Source organism: Hippichthys cyanospilos, chromosome 7, assembly GCF_059441005.1.
Source record: "Hippichthys cyanospilos isolate Australia breed blue-spotted pipefish chromosome 7, RoL_Hcya_1.0, whole genome shotgun sequence".
In the NCBI taxonomy this organism is placed as follows: domain Eukaryota; kingdom Metazoa; phylum Chordata; class Actinopteri; order Syngnathiformes; family Syngnathidae; genus Hippichthys; species Hippichthys cyanospilos.
Genome location: NC_142375.1, coordinates 1,286,400 through 1,304,897, shown reverse-complemented (window position 1 = coordinate 1,304,897; position 18,498 = coordinate 1,286,400). Strand labels below are relative to the sequence as shown.

General features: G+C 40.1%; 1 protein-coding gene across 6 annotated transcripts in view; it reads left to right on the top strand.

The window, feature by feature from the left end:
* The window catches only part of sh2d3a (SH2 domain containing 3A), a 98,003-nt gene that overhangs the window by 44,433 nt on the left and 35,072 nt on the right, over positions 1-18,498 (top strand). For all 6 annotated transcript variants that reach the window (XM_088418591.1, XM_088418587.1, XM_088418589.1 and 3 more), the window contains 3 exons: positions 9,744-9,783; positions 9,853-9,969; positions 10,045-10,188. In XM_088418591.1, coding sequence (XP_088274717.1) covers positions 9,744-9,783; positions 9,853-9,969; positions 10,045-10,188 — 301 coding nt within the window. The remainder of the gene's footprint in view (positions 1-9,743; positions 9,784-9,852; positions 9,970-10,044; positions 10,189-18,498) is intronic.

Sequence of the window (18,498 nt, the reverse complement as noted above, 5' to 3'; positions counted from 1 at the left end):
CCTGAGCCAATTAGGATTCAGAGCACAATGCACTGTAAATAATATCCACACTGTAAAAAATCTGTGAAGCAGCGAAGCCGTGAAAGATGAACTGCGAGAGCGAGGGATCGATCACTGTATTGAAAATAATTTTATAAATTAAATATATATATAATATATATATTTAGTAAAAATTAATTTAAAATGAAATTGACATTCATTATAGTTATTATAATTATTATAGTTTATTATAGATATGATAATGATGTCAGGTTATGTTAGGCCAGCAGAGAAGGCCTTGCTGGCCCAGACGGCCCCACCACTGATATTGATGAGACGGAATCCATGGCTAAGAGAAGATAATTTGTTACTTTTACAAGAGCTGTCTCAGTTGAGTGTTTGACCCTAAATTCTGACTGAAGGAGTTAAAATCTACCCTGTTATCAGCCATGTAATTGCTAAGCTGTTGTGCTCCAACTTTCTCGAGAAGCTATTGCATTTGCCTCAAAAGTTATTTGGTATGTTTTTATTTTTCAGTGTATCTGAATGCACTTCTTAGTTAGCGGCTAGTGCTCAGGCTGGAGATGTGTGCCATATCACACAATGACAGGATCATTGCCTCACACTTTTTAAATGCCTTTAATCAGTGATTTAATGTGTTTTATTTAGTTTTCATTTTTTAATAGAAGTGTGTTAGTAGCAGTGTTGGGGAAGTTACTTCAAAACTGTAATGCATTATTTATATCTTATAACTTTTAAGTAATTCGTCATTACAATAGTACTGTATTTGATATGTAAGGCATTACACTATTATTGCATTACTTTTTATTACTCTCACCAACATAACTGGAAATATGGATTTGCCATTCTAAATGTAGCTCATTATGCTCATTACACATCTGTTGAAAAGTTGGCTTAAGTCTTAAACCTGTACAAATCATTTAATCAGTATTGTATTGTAAACCTTTAAAGACAAGATACAAAATCTTTTTTGTATTTTGATACTTTATTATTTAGCTTCACAGCATACTGATGCATTGTTAATGCAGAAACAGTGCATTCCACAATTTCAATGTTAACATTCAAATTCAAGTTCAGTCGGCTAAGTTAGGGACAGACGTTTTGAAGATAGATGGTTTCGGTGGGGTTAACGCTAGCACCTAGCTTGCATCATTGTTATTGTGTTTAACGGACTGTTTAATATGAGTTTTTATATGCTCCATCTTGATACACATTGACCAGAACTATAGATTATTATAGACTATTATAAATAGCAATTGTAACACTTCACGTTACTATGGCACCACTCTAAATGGTTCATCAAATTACTGGTCCTATTTTGCGAAGTGGACAGTTCTTTAGGTGTCGCACACAAAGTCCACCTAACTATTATTAGGGCCCGAGCAGCTACCGCTGCGAGAGCCCTCTTGTTTTTCTCCAGATTATTAGGGCCCGAGCAGCTACCGCTGCGAGAGCCCTCTTGTTTTTCTCCAGATTATTATTAGGGCCCGAGCAGCTACCGCTGCGAGAGCCCTCTTGTTTTTCTCCAGATTATTATTAGGGCCCGAGCAGCTACCGCTGCGAGAGCCCTCTTGTTTTTCTCCAGATTATTATTCTTATTATTATTAGGGCCCGAGCAGCTACCGCTGCGAGAGCCCTCTTGTTTTTCTCCAGATTATTATTCTTCTTATTATTATTATTAGGGCCCGAGCAGCTACCGCTGCGAGAGCCCTCTTGTTTTTCACCGGATTATTAGGGCCCGAGCAGCTACCGCTGCGAGAGCCCTCTTGTTTTTCTCCAGATTATTATTATTATTATTATTATTATTATTATTATTATTAGGGCCCGTGCAGCTACCGCTGCGAGAGCCCTCTTGTTTTTCTCCAGATTTTAGGGCCCGAGCAGCTACCGCTGCGAGAGCCCTCTTGTTTTTCTCCAGATTATTATTCTTATTATTATTAGGGCCCGAGCAGCTACCGCTGCAAGAGCCCTCTTGTTTTTCTCCAGATTATTATTATTATTATTATTATTATTATTATTATTATTAGGGCCCGAGCAGCTACCGCTGCGAGAGCCCTCTTGTTTTTCTCCGGATTATTAGGGCCCGAGCAGCTACCGCTGCGAGAGCCCTCTTGTTTTTCTCCAGATTATTATTCTTATTATTATTAGGGCCCGAGCAGCTACCGCTGCGAGAGCCCTCTTGTTTTTCTCCAGATTATTATTAGGGCCCGAGCAGCTACCGCTGCGAGAGCCCTCTTGTTTTTCTCCAGATTATTATTATTATTAGGGCCCGAGCAGCTACCGCTGCGAGAGCCCTCTTGTTTTTCTCCGGATTATTAGGGCCCGAGCAGCTACCGCTGCGAGAGCCCTCTTGTTTTTCTCCAGATTATTATTTTTATTATTATTATTATTATTATTAGGGCCCGAGCAGCTACCGCTGCGAGAGCCCTCTTGTTTTTCTCCAGATTATTAGGGCCCGAGCAGCTACCGCTGCGAGAGCCCTCTTGTTTTTCTCCAGATTATTATTATTCTTATTATTAGGGCCCGAGCAGCTACCGCTGCGAGAGCCCTCTTGTTTTTCACCGGATTATTATTATTATTATTATTATTATTATTATTAGGGCCCGAGCAGCTACCGCTGCGAGAGCCCTCTTGTTTTTCTCCAGATTATTATTATTATTATTATTATTATTATTATTATTATTTACTGTGCAGCGCTTTTCCATTTTTGAGGGCCTAAACATGCACGAAAAGTCACCAAAATTTGCACATTTGTCGGGCCCGGTGAAAAATTGGATATTTTTGTGTTTCCCAAAACAATGCAAAAAAAATGGCTCTGCAGCGCCACCTAAGGTCGAAAAAGTGCACGTGGTCCCGGCCCGTTTGACCTAGAGCAACGAAAATTTTTAGCCATATGTAGGACCTAGAGACCTACAAAAAAGTCAGCGCGAGCCATGTGCTCAGATGTACAGAAAAAGAGTTATGAATTTTTGAATGTGCATTTTTGGCCCATTTTTGCACGTTTGCAGGTCCCAAACTGCTCCTTGTTTCTCCCAAACGCTTTACTCAATCGCCTTCAAATTTGCTGTGGTCCATATTCACACATAGGGGCACAAGTGGGCAAAATTTGGTGCAGATCCGCTGACAAATATGATAGGGGCGTGGCTTCAAATTATGTGTTCCATTTTTCCTTCGCCAAGAGTGACAAAAACCTTAATAACTTTGATGTACTAGCTTAAAAAAATCTAAAACTTCATAGACACATGGAAACTTATGTCTTTAACACCTTTAAAAAAAGTTTTTTTAAATACCTACTAGCGCCGCCTAGTGGTTGATTAAAATGTCATTTTTTACACTCTTATGTATTGTGCTCAGTCTGTTTGAGTAAAACAAATGAAAATTGGTCAGAATATCAATAAGACATGGAATATTAAGGTTTTAAAATTTTACGACTTTTCGATAATGGGCGTAGTCTGCACGCCACCTCAAAGTCAGATGACTCGCCAAAACGAAAAAAGTGGCTGTAATTGGCCCCAAAATGGCCTTATGAGTGGAAAATAGCCTCTTACTCCCGGCCCATTTGACCTAGAGCTCCAAAAATTTGTAGCCTTATGTAGGACCTCAAGCCCTACAAAAAAGTCAGCGTGATCCATATGCTCAGATGTACAGAAAGAGAGTTATGAATTTTTGAATGTGCACCTTTGGCCCGTTTTTGCTCATTTGCAGGTCCCGAACTGCTCCTTTTTTCTCCCAAACGCTTGACCCGATCGACTTCAAATTTGCTGTGATGTTTTATCTGACTGTCAGGCACAATTGTTCAAATTTTCGTGACGATCCGCCAACAAATATGTTGGGGGCGGGGCTTCATATTAAGCCTTTGATGATTACTTTGCCACATGTGAAACAAACCTTTATAACTCAGCTTTCCAAGCTTGGAAAAATCTGAAACTTCACAGACACATGAAGACTCAAGCCCTTAACACATGTGTTTAAAAAAATCTTCAATTGCTTATAAGGCCACCTAGTGGCAAACAAAAATGTCAGTCTGATTTCTCGCGAAAACGAACAAAATTGCTGTATTTGGACCCAGATGGTCTTATCTTTTCTAAACATTACATATTTGATGGATTTCCAATGCGGAATACACCTATCAACTTATTTTTTGCTATAGTGTGAGCGCCACCTAGTGGCAGCCAAAAATATAGCATTTTTTAAACGTTTTTATGTGTTTAAATGAGCCCTTTGAAGTAATATTGCTGAAATTAAGTCTGACAAGCCTCTAGAGAGCCTTGCTGACCTCCATTAAATTTTACGAAGTTTCGATAATGGGCGTGGCCTCTGTGACCATTTTCATTCCGAAGCTTTATCTGTCCAGTAAAAGTTGCTGTAATTTGACCCAGATGATCTGATCTTCTCACAATTTCACACATTGGATAAAAATATTCTCCTGAACATAGCGACAAAAATATATTCCAGTTTAAAGCTAGCGCCACCTAGTGGCTGCAAAAAAAGTCATTAGTCGAAAGATTACAGTCAATCCTGTTTGGTTTGACCTACAGCTATGACACTTTGTAGGGTAATGAAGGACTGTAAGACCTATAAAAATGTCAATAGAAGTGATGTGCTAGGATGTACAGAAAAATTGTTATGAATTTTTTTAATGTGCAGTTTTGTCCCATTCTTAGACATTAGATGGTCTCAAACTAGTGCCTTTTTCTCTTAAACGATTCACCCCATTACCTTCAACTTTGGCATGAATCATTATCCAACTGAGGGGCACACATAGTCCAAATATCGTGAGGATCTCTTGACATAAAAGATGGGGGCGGAGCTTCAAATTATGTTTAATACTTCCTTCGCCATGAGTGACAAAAATCTTAATAACTCAGCTATGACAGCTTCAAAACATCTGAAACTTTCCTGGGACTTTAAAAGTCTTGCAATAATACAGCTATGTGATAAACTTTCAAATCATTTACAGCGCCACCCAGTGGCGGACTAACATCTCATTTTTTATACTTTTATGTACTGTGAAATGCCTGTTTGACTAAATGAACTCAAAAATGGTCAGAAAAGCTATGACACATTGGAACATTAAGGTTCTCAACTTTTATGACTTTTCAATGAAGGGCGTGGCCTCTATGCCAACTCAAAATTCGATGTCTCACGAAAACGGTAAAAGTTGCTGTAATTGGACCTAGACGATCTGATATTTTTAAAACTTCGTATATGGGATGGGAGTCCAATGTGAAACACAACTACAAGCCTATTTTTTATCATAGTACGAGCGCCACCTAGTGGCAGAAAAAAATATAGCAAATCCTTAACGTTTTTATGTACTCTGCTGAGCCCCTTGAAGTGATATCCCTTAAATGTTTTCTGAAAAGCCAGGGGCCATGCCTTATGCCCTCCACAAATGAGTACGATGTTTCCACAGTGGGTGTGGCCCATACGGCATTGAGAGTCACAAAACTGTAACAATAATAGCTGCAGTAACTCAACCCAAATTGTCCCACCTTGTCTAAATTTTACATATTTGGTAAGAGTCCTGCACTGAAGTCATCTACAACTAAGTTTTCATCGTTCATACTCCTTGTTCATACCCCGGCCTGTTCATACCCCAACGTGCACAGGTCTGCGAGGGCCCTTTATAGCTGCTTGCAGCTCTAGTTATTATTATTATTATTATTATTATTATTTACTGTGCAGCGCTTTTCCATTTTTGAGGGCCTAAACATGCACGAAAAGTCACCAAAATTTGCACATTTGTCGGGCCCGGTGAAAAATTGGATATTTTTGTGTTTCTCAAAAGAATGCAAAAAAAATTGCTCTGCAGCGCCACCTAAGGTTGAAAAAGTGCACCTGGTCCCGGCCCGTTTGACCTAGAGCTACGAAAATTTTTAGGCATATGAAGGGCCAAGAGACCTACAAAAAAGTCAGCGCGAGCCATGTGCTCAGATGTACAGAAAAAGAGTTATGAATTTTTGAATGTGCATTTTTGGCCCATTTTTGCACGTTTGCAGGTCCCAAACTGCTCCTTCTTTCTCCTAAACGCTCTACTCAATCGCCTTCAAATTTGCTGTGGTTCATATTCACACATAGGGGCACAAGTGGGCAAAATTTGGTGCAGATCCGCTGACATATATGATAGGGGCGCGGCTTCAAATTATGTGTTCAATTTTTCCTTCGCCAAGAGGGACAAAAACCTTAATAACTTTGATGTACTAGCTTAAAAAAATCTAAAACTTCATAGACACATGGAAACTTATGTCTTTAACACCTTTAAAAAAAGTTTTTTTAAATACCTACTAGCGCCGCCTAGTGGTTGATTAAAATGTCATTTTTTACACTTTCATGTATTGTGCTCAGTCTGTTTGAGTAAAATAAGTGAAAATTGGTCAGAATATCATTAAGACATGGAATATTAAGATTTTAAAATTTTATGACTTTTCGATAATGGGCGTGGTCTGCACGCCACTTCAAAGTCAGATGACTCGCCAAAACGAAAAAAGTGGCTGTAATTGGCCCCAAAATGGCCTTATGAGTGGAAAATAGCCTCTCACTCCCGGCTCGTTTGACCTACAGCTACAAAAATTTGTAGCCTTATGTAGGACCTCGAGCCCTACAAAAAAGTCAGCGTGAGCCATATGCTCAGATGTACATAAAGAGAGTTATGAATTTTTGAATGTGCACCTTTGGCCCGTTTTTGCTCATTTGCAGGTCCCGAACTGCTCCTTTTTTCTCCCAAACGCTTGACCCGATCGAATTCAAATTTGCTGTGATGTTTTATCTGACTGTGAGGCAAAATTGTTCAAATTTTCGTGACAATCCGCAATCAAATATGTTAAGGGCGGGGCTTCATATTATGCCTTTGATGATTACTTTGCCACATGTGAAACAAATCTTTATAACTCAGCTTTACAAGCTTAGAAAAATCTGAAACTTCACAGACACATGGAGACTCAAGCCCTTAACACAAGTGTTTAAAAAAATCTTCAATTGCTTATAAGGCCATCTAGTGGCAAACAAAAATGTCAGTCTGATGTCTCGCCAAAACGAACAAAGTTGCTGTGTTTGGTCCCAGATGGTCTTATCTTGTCTAAACTTCATATATTTGATGGCTTTCCAATGCGGAATACACCTATCAACGTATTTTTTGTTATAGTGCGAGCGCCACCTAGTGGCAGCCAAAAATATAGCATTTTTTAAACGTTTTTATGTGTTTAGCTGAGCCCTTTGAAGTAATATCGCTGAAATTAAGTCTGAAAAGCCTCTAGACAGCCCTGCTGACCTCCACCAAATTTTACGCATTTTCGATAATGGGCGTGGCCTCTACGACCATTTTCATTCCGAAGCTTTATCTGTCCAGTAAAAGTTGTTGTAATTTGACCCAGATGATCTGATCTTCTCACAATTTCACATATTGGATGAAAATATTCTCCTGAACATATCGACAAAAATATATTCCAGTTTTAAGCTAGCGCCACCTAGTGGCTGCAAAAAATGTAATTAGTCGAATGATTACAGTCAATCCTGTTTGGTTTGACCTACAGCTATGAAACTTTGTATGCCAATGAAGGACTGTAAGACCTACAAAAAAGTCAATAGAAGTGATGTGCAAGGATGTACAGAAAAATTGTTATGAATTTTTTTAATGTGCAGTTTTGTCCCATTCTTAGACATTAGCTGGTCTCAAACTAGTGCCTTTTTCTCTTAAACGATTCACCCCATTACCTTCAACTTTGGCATGAATCATTATCCAACTGAGGGGCACACATAGTCCAAATATCGTGAAGATCTCTTGACATAAAAGATGGGGGCGGAGCTTCAAATTATGTTTAATACTTCCTTCGCCAAGAGTGACAAAAATATTAATAACTGAGCTATGACAGCTTCAAACCATCTGAAACTTTCCTGGGCCTTTAAAAGTCATGCAATAATACAGCTATGTGATAAGCTTTCAAATCATTTACAGCGCCACCCAGTGGCGGACAAAAATCTATTTTTTTTTACTTTTATGTACTGTGAAATGCCTGTTTGACTAAATGAACTCAAAAATGGTCAGAAAAGCTATGACACATTGAAACCTTAAGGTTCTCAACTTTTATGACTTTTCAATTAAGAGCGTGGCCTCTATGCCAACTCAAAATCCGATGTCTCGCGAAAACGGTAAAAGTTGCTGTAATTGTACCTAGACGATCTGATATTTTTAAAACTTCGTATATGGGATGGGAGTCCAATGTGAAACACACCTACAAGCCTATTTTTTATCATAGTACGAGCGCCACCTAGTGGCAGCAAAAAACATAGCAAATCCTTAATGTTTTTATTTACTCTGCTAAACCCCTTGAAGCGATATCCCTTAAATGTTTTCTGAAAAGCCAGTGGCCATGCCTTATGCCCTCCACAAATCAGTACGATGTTTCCACAGTGGGTGTGGCCTATATGGCATTGAAAGTAACAAAATTGGAACAATAAAAGCTGCAGTAACTCCACCCACATTGTCCCACCTTGTCTAAATTTTAAATATTTGGTAAAAGTCCTGCACTGAAGTGATCTACAACAAATTTTTCATCATTCATAGTCATTGTTCATACCCCGACCTGTTCATACCCCAAAGTGCACAGGTCTGCGAGGGCCCTTTATAGCTGCTTGCAGCTCTAGTATTCTTTTTGTCTTTATCTCTGACTAACTGAAAGTACATTAATGGCCGTATGTACATCTTGTATACGTATTGTCCATATTCAACCAGTTGTCTACTGCTGCCGCACTCATCTTTGCTGTAGTACATATTAAAAACTGAAAGTAAACATTTTGCGCTCACTTTTCTTCTTTGATCTTGTTTTGTTTTTGATGAATTTGGTGGAAAAAAACACCACTTTCAGGTTAAAAATGCATTTGCGCCAAGTAAAATATTACTTTATTTTGTGTGTGTAATGCATTACACTTCTGCGTTGCAGCAAAAAGTTATGCATTTACAGGGATTACATTATCGTTGTATAATGCATTATTCCCAACCCTGGTTATTGGAGACATGACGTGACAGCAGTAATACCAGAGTGTTAAAGAGAGAAGTAAGAAGATGATTTATATGGAAATGAAGCTGGAGATAATCAAGAAATACAAAGCTAGCCTACCCTTACTAGGGAATATGGGCATAACAAGCGCCACTCAAAGGTAAATAAATACTTTCTATATTTTTTATTTATAATGTTTTCTGATTGTATTCATGCATGTTTTATATATATATATATATATATATATATATATATATATATATATATATATATATATATATATATATATATATATATATATATATATATATCAGTTTTTAATATGTACTACAGCAAAGATGAGTGCGGCAGCAGTAGACTGGTTGAATATGGACAATACGTATACAAGATGTACATACGGCCATTGTATATGTGTGTGTGTGTGTGTGTGGGTAGCACTTACTATACTATTTTGGTACCAATTTTTAATTTGTATGTACAATTTTGATGTATACGGTGAATTCGCCTTACGACCCCAACAGCGGAACGGATTTATCTTGTAATACTGAGGCCCACTGTATTTAAGAATTCTTATGTGATTCCTTGTTTTTTCTTTCTTTCTTTTGGGGGGGGGGGCACACCTCTAGTTAGCATGATTATATAAAAACAACTCATTAGAACAAATATGCCCCTTTTACAATCTTAAAAAAATGAGAATATTGTAAAATAAAATGGGTCCCAATCATTTACCACTTGTGTGTTCTCCAGCAAAAGAAGAAGCCTTGCTGCATACTTGAGCCAGCTGAAGGTAAACACACTTTCATGCCCGCTCGCTATTTGGCACACGGTTGTGATTGACACATGGCATGCCGTGCAGGTGTTTGGAGGTCACAAAGAGATGGACTCTCTCAAAAAGGAGTTGGAGGAAGAGCTCAAGCTCAGCACCGAGGACCCCAGGAGCCACGCTTGGTACCACGGGCCCCTGAGCAGAGAGGTGCCACATTTTACGTGGCAGATATGAAATCATTTGAATGAACAAAATGAACTTGAGCAACAGTGTTTCTTCCAGGCTGCTGAGGTTCTATTCGAGAGGGATGGAGATTTCCTGGTCCGCGACTCTAGCTCGTCCCCGGGCGACTATGTCCTCAGCTGCTACTGGAGGAACGAGCCAATGCACTTTAAGATCATACGCGTGGTGCTAAGACCAAAAAAGGTGTGTCAACATTTTCTTTATTCTCTACATTCACACATTTTGAATAAAAACTTTACATTATGGCAAAAATGCGTCTGAATTGGAATCATTTCATAAGGTGATGGTCAACATACTGTATTTTTTGCTTCATGAGGCACGCCTAAAAGCCTTGATTTTTCTCAAAAGCTGATAGTGCACCTTATAATCGGGTGAGCATAAACTGCAAGCTTTCGTTTTTGGGAGAAAAATATATTTAATCGCCATGTAAATTATTAAAATTTTATTTCTGCATTTCAGTGATAAATGTAATTTTTATCAGTGGTGGGCAACTTACTTTTTTGTGCTGGTCCGTCATTCGTCAAAGCCTTGCCTATATTCCGTTATTGTCAGGCCGTCATTTTTTTAGGGTTAGGGTTAGTATTCGCTCGTAATTTTGTCGAACTTACCATCACCACTAGAGGGTGACATTTGACTTTTTTCTGAGCTGTCATTCATCAAGTGCTGTAATGCTCCTGTCTGCACTAATTATTTTTTCTGTTTAAGTGCTTTAGTATTTACACTCAAAATTAACACCATGTCTGCGGTTCTACCGTTTCACTGCAATTCAAACACAACACAGTAAATTAACTGTAACATGAAAAAAAAAAAAAGCTTAGGGGTTCAACCCTAGGCTATAAATACAGTAAACCCCCGCAATACGAAATTAATCCTTTTCAGGGTTGGGATCGCAATGTAAACCTATGGTAATTAGTTAATGCGTATAAAATCCCAAGTAAAAACATCAACATTCTATATACATATTAATAATTGGTAACAAAATACTATAGTGCTACTTATATATATATATATATATATATATATATATATATATATATATATATATATATACAATTAAACATATCATAAAAGCCTTCTTCGCATTTGTTGATTATCTCCAGCTGCATTTCCAAACTAATCATCTCCTTCCTTCTCCCTTTAACATCACTAGCGATCTTGGGACCCAACGCTAACCATTTCAAGTTTGAATTAAGCACTAAAATGCACAATAAATACGATACTATAAGTACTCACCCTAGATCAAGTCTTTAGCATGTTGGCATCTTAGTGATACCATCTTATTGACACTGTGATGCTGACCAATAGCAGAGCAGCATCTTAGTAATGAGTTGCAGCGCAGGCAGTTTGACACGACCATAAAATTACAATTACCTAAAAACGCCTGAAAAGGGAGGCAAAACAACATACAACACAGCCAACCCCACAGGTCGTGACAGCTATTGATGTCGAAAAGCGGGAAAAATGCTGTAAAGCGGGTCCGAAAATTAGTGCAACATTTTGTAACGTGAAAATAAACGTAATCCAGGGAGGCTGTAACCCGGGGGTCCACTGTACCATTATGCTTAATATCCCACATTTGATAAATGCTGGGGTCAGGGGTGCAATTAACAATCATGTCCATTGAATGGCATTATCAAGCCTTTCAAGGTATACCAAAAAATGAAGGAAGGCTGTGAGGTCGTGGCTCAAGAAATTGAGGTTTAATAACGAACTGAGAAAAGGAACAACTGGAACAAACCAATACAAAATACAAACAAAGAACAACAAGAACAACTAACAAGAAAAATGAAACAAAAACCACAACAAAAATTGTCCAATGAACGCCACCAATGTAACACAAGATGCAAGTCCGATTGTCCAGAGAGTGAATCTGGCGGGCGTCTGGAATGCCTGATGAGATGAGTTGGGCGGGGTGATTCAAGAGGGTGTCTAGAACGCCAGACAAGGCAAGCCCAGCGGGGCGTGTCAGGTGGGCGTCCAGAATTACTGATGAGATGAGCAGGCGGGGCAAGTCAGGAGGGCGTTCCAAATGCCAGACGAGGTGAGCTCAGCAGGGAGAGTCAGGAGCGCGTCAGGAATGCCCAAAGAGATGAGGCTGGCCGATGAGTTGAGCCAGGGCAGGTTGCGGCCAGCAGGTGAAGACCTGGATGGCGTCGGCTGAGCGCTGGCAGGTGAGGACCCAGGAGGCGTCGGCTGAGCACTGGCAGGCGGAGACCCGGAGTGCTCCAGCTGGACACCGGCTGGAAGCAATCACTGGAGGCATACCACAGACAGCAGTGAGTTCATTGGAGTTACCTGGTACAGAGGCGACCATTGGCGGCCGACCGGCTGCTCTTGTGAAGTGTAGACTGGCTGCTCAGGAGACTGCTGCAGCGCCGTGACTGGCTGCTCCAGAGACAGCTGCAGCGCCGTGACTGACCGCTCAGGAGATGGCTGCAGCGCCGTGATTGGCCGCGCGGGAGACAGCTACAGCCCCGCGACTGGCTGCTTGGGAGACAGCTGCAGCGGCTTGACTGGCTGCTTGGGAGACGAGTAAGTGCTGAGGTCTGACAGGTGGCTTTGGAGGCTGCAGCTGCATCGTGACCAGCAGCTTAGAAGGCTGGCAGCATCATGGCAGGCAGCTCGGAAGGCTGCAGCATAGGTGTGACTTATGCCGTGTTCAGATGGAGTGCGTCGAGGCGTATTGTCAAGATGAAGTTCACTTTTCACGCAACAGTGTCATGCGAGGAGAGCGGAGTAAGCTTAGTATGCACTTTACAGTGGATCCGTAAAGGAGAGCATTACTGAGAACTTTCACTTTTCTGGGATGTGGCAGCACCTTTCTTTTTCACACATCCCAGTTGTCCGAAGTTCTCTCTTCCGGCATTCTACAAGCCAGGCCAGTGCGCTCGCTTGGCTCCGTTTTTGTAATGAAAGCTCAGCTGGCCGTGTTGGGTAGCTCCAGGTGACCGTAATGCAGCTGCTTTCATTCATTCATTCATTCATTCATTCCTGCTCCCTGTGTGAGCCATTGAACGTTGGGGGACAACAAACACACAAGGAAAAAAAACGACCGTAACGAGGGGAGGTGCTTATGGAGGGTGTCTCTCGATACAGGGTGAAGAAGATGAAGGACTCGGTGACCTGGGGACTGTTTCCGGAGGGAGTGACTCTGGATTTGGATGTGCCAGAACAGGTGCAAGACAAGTGATGAACCTTACCGTGGCACCCCTGTCGGCAGCTCTGGGAGGGACAAAAGGCCAGACGGGTGCCACAGTAAGACTCCCAGTCATGAAAGAAGAAACTATCAGAATCTAAATCACAGTAATCTAACTTAGAGGGGCAGGAGCTGGGATAAAAAAAATCAGTGTAAAAAAAAAAAAAAAAATATATATATATATATATATATATATATATATATATATATATATATATATATATATATATATATATATATATATATATATATTATTTTTTATAAGGAGCAGGGCTGGGATAAAAAAAATCAGGACTGGAACTTGAATTAAATTAAAAAAAAAAGGGCAAATCCTCTAAATCAAAATAGTTGGAATCCAACATGTAGTGAGGGGGGGCGTGTAGGTGACTGGGGCTGCTCGGTTGGAAATGAGGGGGGTAAATAGTGTTTGAGGTCAGAGAAATTCAGAATAATGAAAAACGTGGAGTGACAGGATAGTGGGATACAGGAGCTCGGAGGGAACAACAGGGAGCGTGGAAGGGAATGACGTGGAGAGACCGGACTGTGGACTTACACAGGGGGAATGAGGAAAGGCGACAGGCTGAGGATGTATGCGCGCTGTGCGATGGTGTTTTATCCGCTGCTGCAAGCTTGCTGCTGGGTCCGGTGTAGTCAGATTATTCTGTCATGTTGCGGCATGGTGAGTGGAAGTCTGGAAGGAGGGAGACTCAAAAATGCAGGATGGCATGGAGGTAGTGGCTCAAAAAATGGATGTTTAATAACAAACTGAGAAAAGGAACAACTGGAACAAATCAATACAAAGTACAAACCAAACTCAAAACTGAAACTAACGAAGGTGATGGGGGGGGAGGGGTGAAGGAAACGTCCTCAAGGATGACAGAATGACATTAGGAATGACATTAAGACCCTGACATCTAGCAAGAGCCCAACTGGAACTTAAATTCACTGACACAAATAAGCGAAACTTAAAACAGCTGGACAGTGATTGGTTGACACATAGGGGCAGGTAATATAGACTGGTTGACAAAATCATACTAACAACTGACACGGGGTAGGGGGGAGCACAACATGAACCTACAACTGAATAGAACTGAAACTTCCTGAAATAAACCTACAACAGAAGAGACCCGACAGAACTTGACATTACAAGTAAAACAAAGTATTGCTGAGGTTGAGTTTACCAAAAAACAAAAAAACGTTGTTAATTAGGGAATTATAAGGGTTAGGGTTAAAAAACGTTTATCTTGCATTTCCCAGCCAACAGCCAATCCAAAAAAAAAAAAGGGAAATTTGTTCTACATTCCCAGAATGCTCTTACCAGCAAGAAAACTGAAACTAGGACTTGAAAAGGGAGCAACAACAAATAATTCTCCAGTAAATTCAGTTGTTACAGTTGTGAATAATTAGTAGTGATTTGAACAACCTAGTTTATTCACTCTACTGAACATGTTTTACCCACTGTTTGGGGGTGCTGCAAAGTGCCTATTGTCACATTGACTCCTGGCTAAATGCAGTTCGTACTACAGTCATATAGCAGATAAACATCCAAGCCAGTTTAAATATAATGAGTAAGAAAAAAAAGGTGCATGCCCTGACGTACCTATGATGGCTGACAATTACAACGATTAATGAAAATTGCTATTCAGACATTTTAATTTGCTGTTTTTCTTAGCATTCCAGTCATTCGTCGGTCTGTCAGCAAAACGGGGGTCCATCAGTGCTGACGAAGTGCCCACTTCTGTTTTTCAGAATTAAACAAAGAAGAACACCCTCCTTGACTTTCTGATGTGCTATTTATGCTTGAATTTTAAGTCAATTTATATGGGGATGACACAAAATCCATGAGTTTTTCTAAAAGAAAGCATGATTTTAAAAAATAAATTCAGAAACTGTTTTCGAATCACGAAAACAATATATTTTAAGGTTTTTGGTTGCAATTTCATTGAAAAATATAAGTTTATTAATTAATTGAATCATCATGTTCTGTTCCGTTTGTGTCATATTATATCCATTTGGTTATGTTCCTAACAGTGTTGTAATTTTAGGTCAGTGTTTTTATCCAATCAGAATTCAGCTAACTTGTGTTGTCAGGCTGTAGGAAATCTGCTCGAGGCCTTCATGATCAAGAGTTGCAGGCGTCTGTGCACTGTGACGGGGACACAGAGTTACTAGACAGTTGGAATAGTCAATCAGATTACAAGGTGGTGAGAGCAAGGCCAGCTGGAAAGCCTAATGTTGAACACACTTGACATAGGAGGCAGCGCTATGCAGGCCAAGCAAGCTTGGCCGTTTGGCTGTAACAAATCCCTGTGTCCTGTGCTTCCGTAGAGCGGTCATTCTCTGACTTTTTTTAAAGTGAATTAAAACATACGATTGAAAAGGATTAATTGTTGGAACTGAAACGCACAGACAAACTGTACAAGCAAGTCATCGAAGTCTACTTGAGGAAAGAAAGATTCAACAGTTTTATTGTCATATGCATAGTAATATTACACCACGAAATTCTTATTCTGTTCACTTCCCCGAGCAGACTACATTCCACAAACGAACAAATAATAAAGTAGAAAATAAAACAAAAACAAAGAAAAACAGGAATAGAGCAATGAGGGCAGTAATAATGAACCACCAATAAAAGAATAGTCTTACGTTCTGAGCATATTATGGAGTAGATGGAGTGGAAGAAACTCTATACAAAGAAAGAAGAATGGATGTTGTGTTGAATTAACTCTTTTTAGAGACCATCATTTTGGTGAGTTTATGTATTTCTTTCGTTTTTAATATGTTTTTGTAATTTTATTTTGTTCATATTCAATTAATGACAAATAAAATGAAGTTCTGCTTATATTTAACAGCGACTTGTAAGTTAGAGTACAATTTTGTTAAAGCTTAAAGCCTAATCTTTGTAGACTTAATAAAACTTTGTGGACAAATACTTTTAAATTTCCTTTTATTTTTAAGGGTTGACAGTATCACATATTGTGATAAGTTTAATTGCTGATGCAGGTTAATTGATGTGAAATGCTCCGGAAAATAGCCTGTGTTCTACACGATTAAGGTGATGCAACGCCCAGTGATGTATATGTGTGCTTCTGATGCATATTTATATGAGTCAGACGCCACTGGTCTCTAGTATTGTTCTGGAGGCCAGGCAAAACGTGAAAGCAGGACGGATATGGCCCATGGGCCATAGTTTAGAGACCACTGATCTAGTGGATGCATAACACAGCCCCAGCCACTCTACTCTATGCACCATATAATGTGGGGCACCCTAGGGCACCCTATATATGGAAAATGTTTGAAAATAGGCCATTCATTGAAAGTGCTTCTTATAATCTGGTGCATTTAATAGCAAGGAAAATATGGTAAATTGATTTTTCAGTCAAAACTGAAATGAGACCTAACCTAAAACAAGAGTAGAAAGAAAATAAAACAACAGTGAGCAAAAGAAGAAAATGATTAACGCTGCATGCTAGCTGTTTACGCCACAGATTTGTACCTTATAACACAATGGCACTGTAATTAACTAGCATGTTTCTTAGTATTGTTAATTATTGGTTGATTCTAATTTTGGCATTAAAATGTGTTCATGTTGGCAGTAAATGCTGGAATAAGGCAAGCCGAAGTGTCTAGTCAAGTTAACCATCAAGCCACCCCGCGTCGTCAGAGCTAAATTAAAACAAAAACAAAGCACTTTAATTTATGTCATTTAATATGCTTTTATTTTGAAGTTGGCCCTTGTGTTCGCGCTGTCTTCTGTTATAAAAAACAAATAAAAAAAAAATTGTTGCAGGTTATTTCACAGTTCTAAATGACAGCACACGCACACCAAATAAACGGTTACACAAATTGGATAAAAAGTCCTCTCTTTTTTTTTTTGAGGGACCTGAATAATAACATAAAATAAGATTAGCTTTATTGTCCCCAGGGGGAAATTTGTCTTGGGCAAAAGTGCTTTGACCACAACAGTGTTAAAACAGACATACATATAAAAAGACACATAAGAAAAACACACCAGCATAGCAGCGTGGTACAATCAGTGCAGGGAATCACACCCTCTGGCATGTTTGTAGCTATTCCTACGAGATAGTCAATCTGATGGATGGAGGTCATGGGGGTATGATCATGTCCTCAAATCCATCATTGAGGCAATAAGCAAGAGGATCAGGGAAGCAGATATATCCAAGCTGCAGGTAAGGCAAACAACTGTTTCACAGGTTTGCTCTCCACGGCCCGAGACAGGAGGATGACGGTTGACCTGGAGAGGCAGCTGAAGATTCCGCCACATATCACCCAGTCCAAATTGTGACCTGACATCATCTTGGTGTCAGAAGCCACAAAGCAACTCATCTTACTGAAGCTGACTGTTCCCTGGGAGGAGAGGGTTAGGGTTAGACGAAAGAGGGAGAAGTACCAGGAGCTGGTGGAGGACTGTCGGAAGAACAGATGGAAAGCCGGGTGCATGCCAGTGGAGGTAGGCTGTCGAGGGTTTGCCAGCTATTGATGGGGGATGGGCATGAGAGGACGCTGGCGTGTATGTTGCCGCTTCTCATGTCTAGCTTTTTTTCTCATTTATGAACTAACAGATACCTTTCGCGAGTTTGATCTAACACTTATACTTCACAAGTACTCCCTGAATTACACTTCACGGTTTGTGGTGATCAAGCTACCATCAGCGCTACCTTAAAAAACTCAGTTGGCTACAGAACAAACAAGTGTCTTCTCGCTGGATAGTCTATCATGTCTACACCCCGCGACTGATCCTAGTTTCTCCAACCAACCCCGCTGTGACTCTCTGGATTATCCATCGTCAACGGCATTGTCGTTGCTGTATTTCAGGTGGGATCTCAACTTGAAATCGCTGAAGTGAAATCAGTGACTTAGCAGCTAGCAGTGAGTGCTTCAAGCATGGCTCTCCTTCGATATTCTGTAACAGAACTAATTAATCACCGGTCTTCCATCCGTCTGAGCTGCCTGGATGTCTTGAAGTCTTTCCACATCTTGCGTCATCCCAGATATGTGCACAGGGCCTCCGACACAAATTTGTACATATGAATACAACTGCGACTATTCCTACTGTCATTTGCTGAACTTTCTTCTCTCAACGTCATCAAAACAATCATCATGCAGAGCTTGTCAACTGATGTCCTCTGACATGTCTGCCCCATCAAACTCATCCTCCAAAACAACTGCTGACCACGCTCCTGAACACCCGCTCACTTAACAACAAAGCAGAATTGATTCAAGACATAATTACTGAAAGAAAACTTCACTTCATGTGTTTGACAGAGACATGGCAA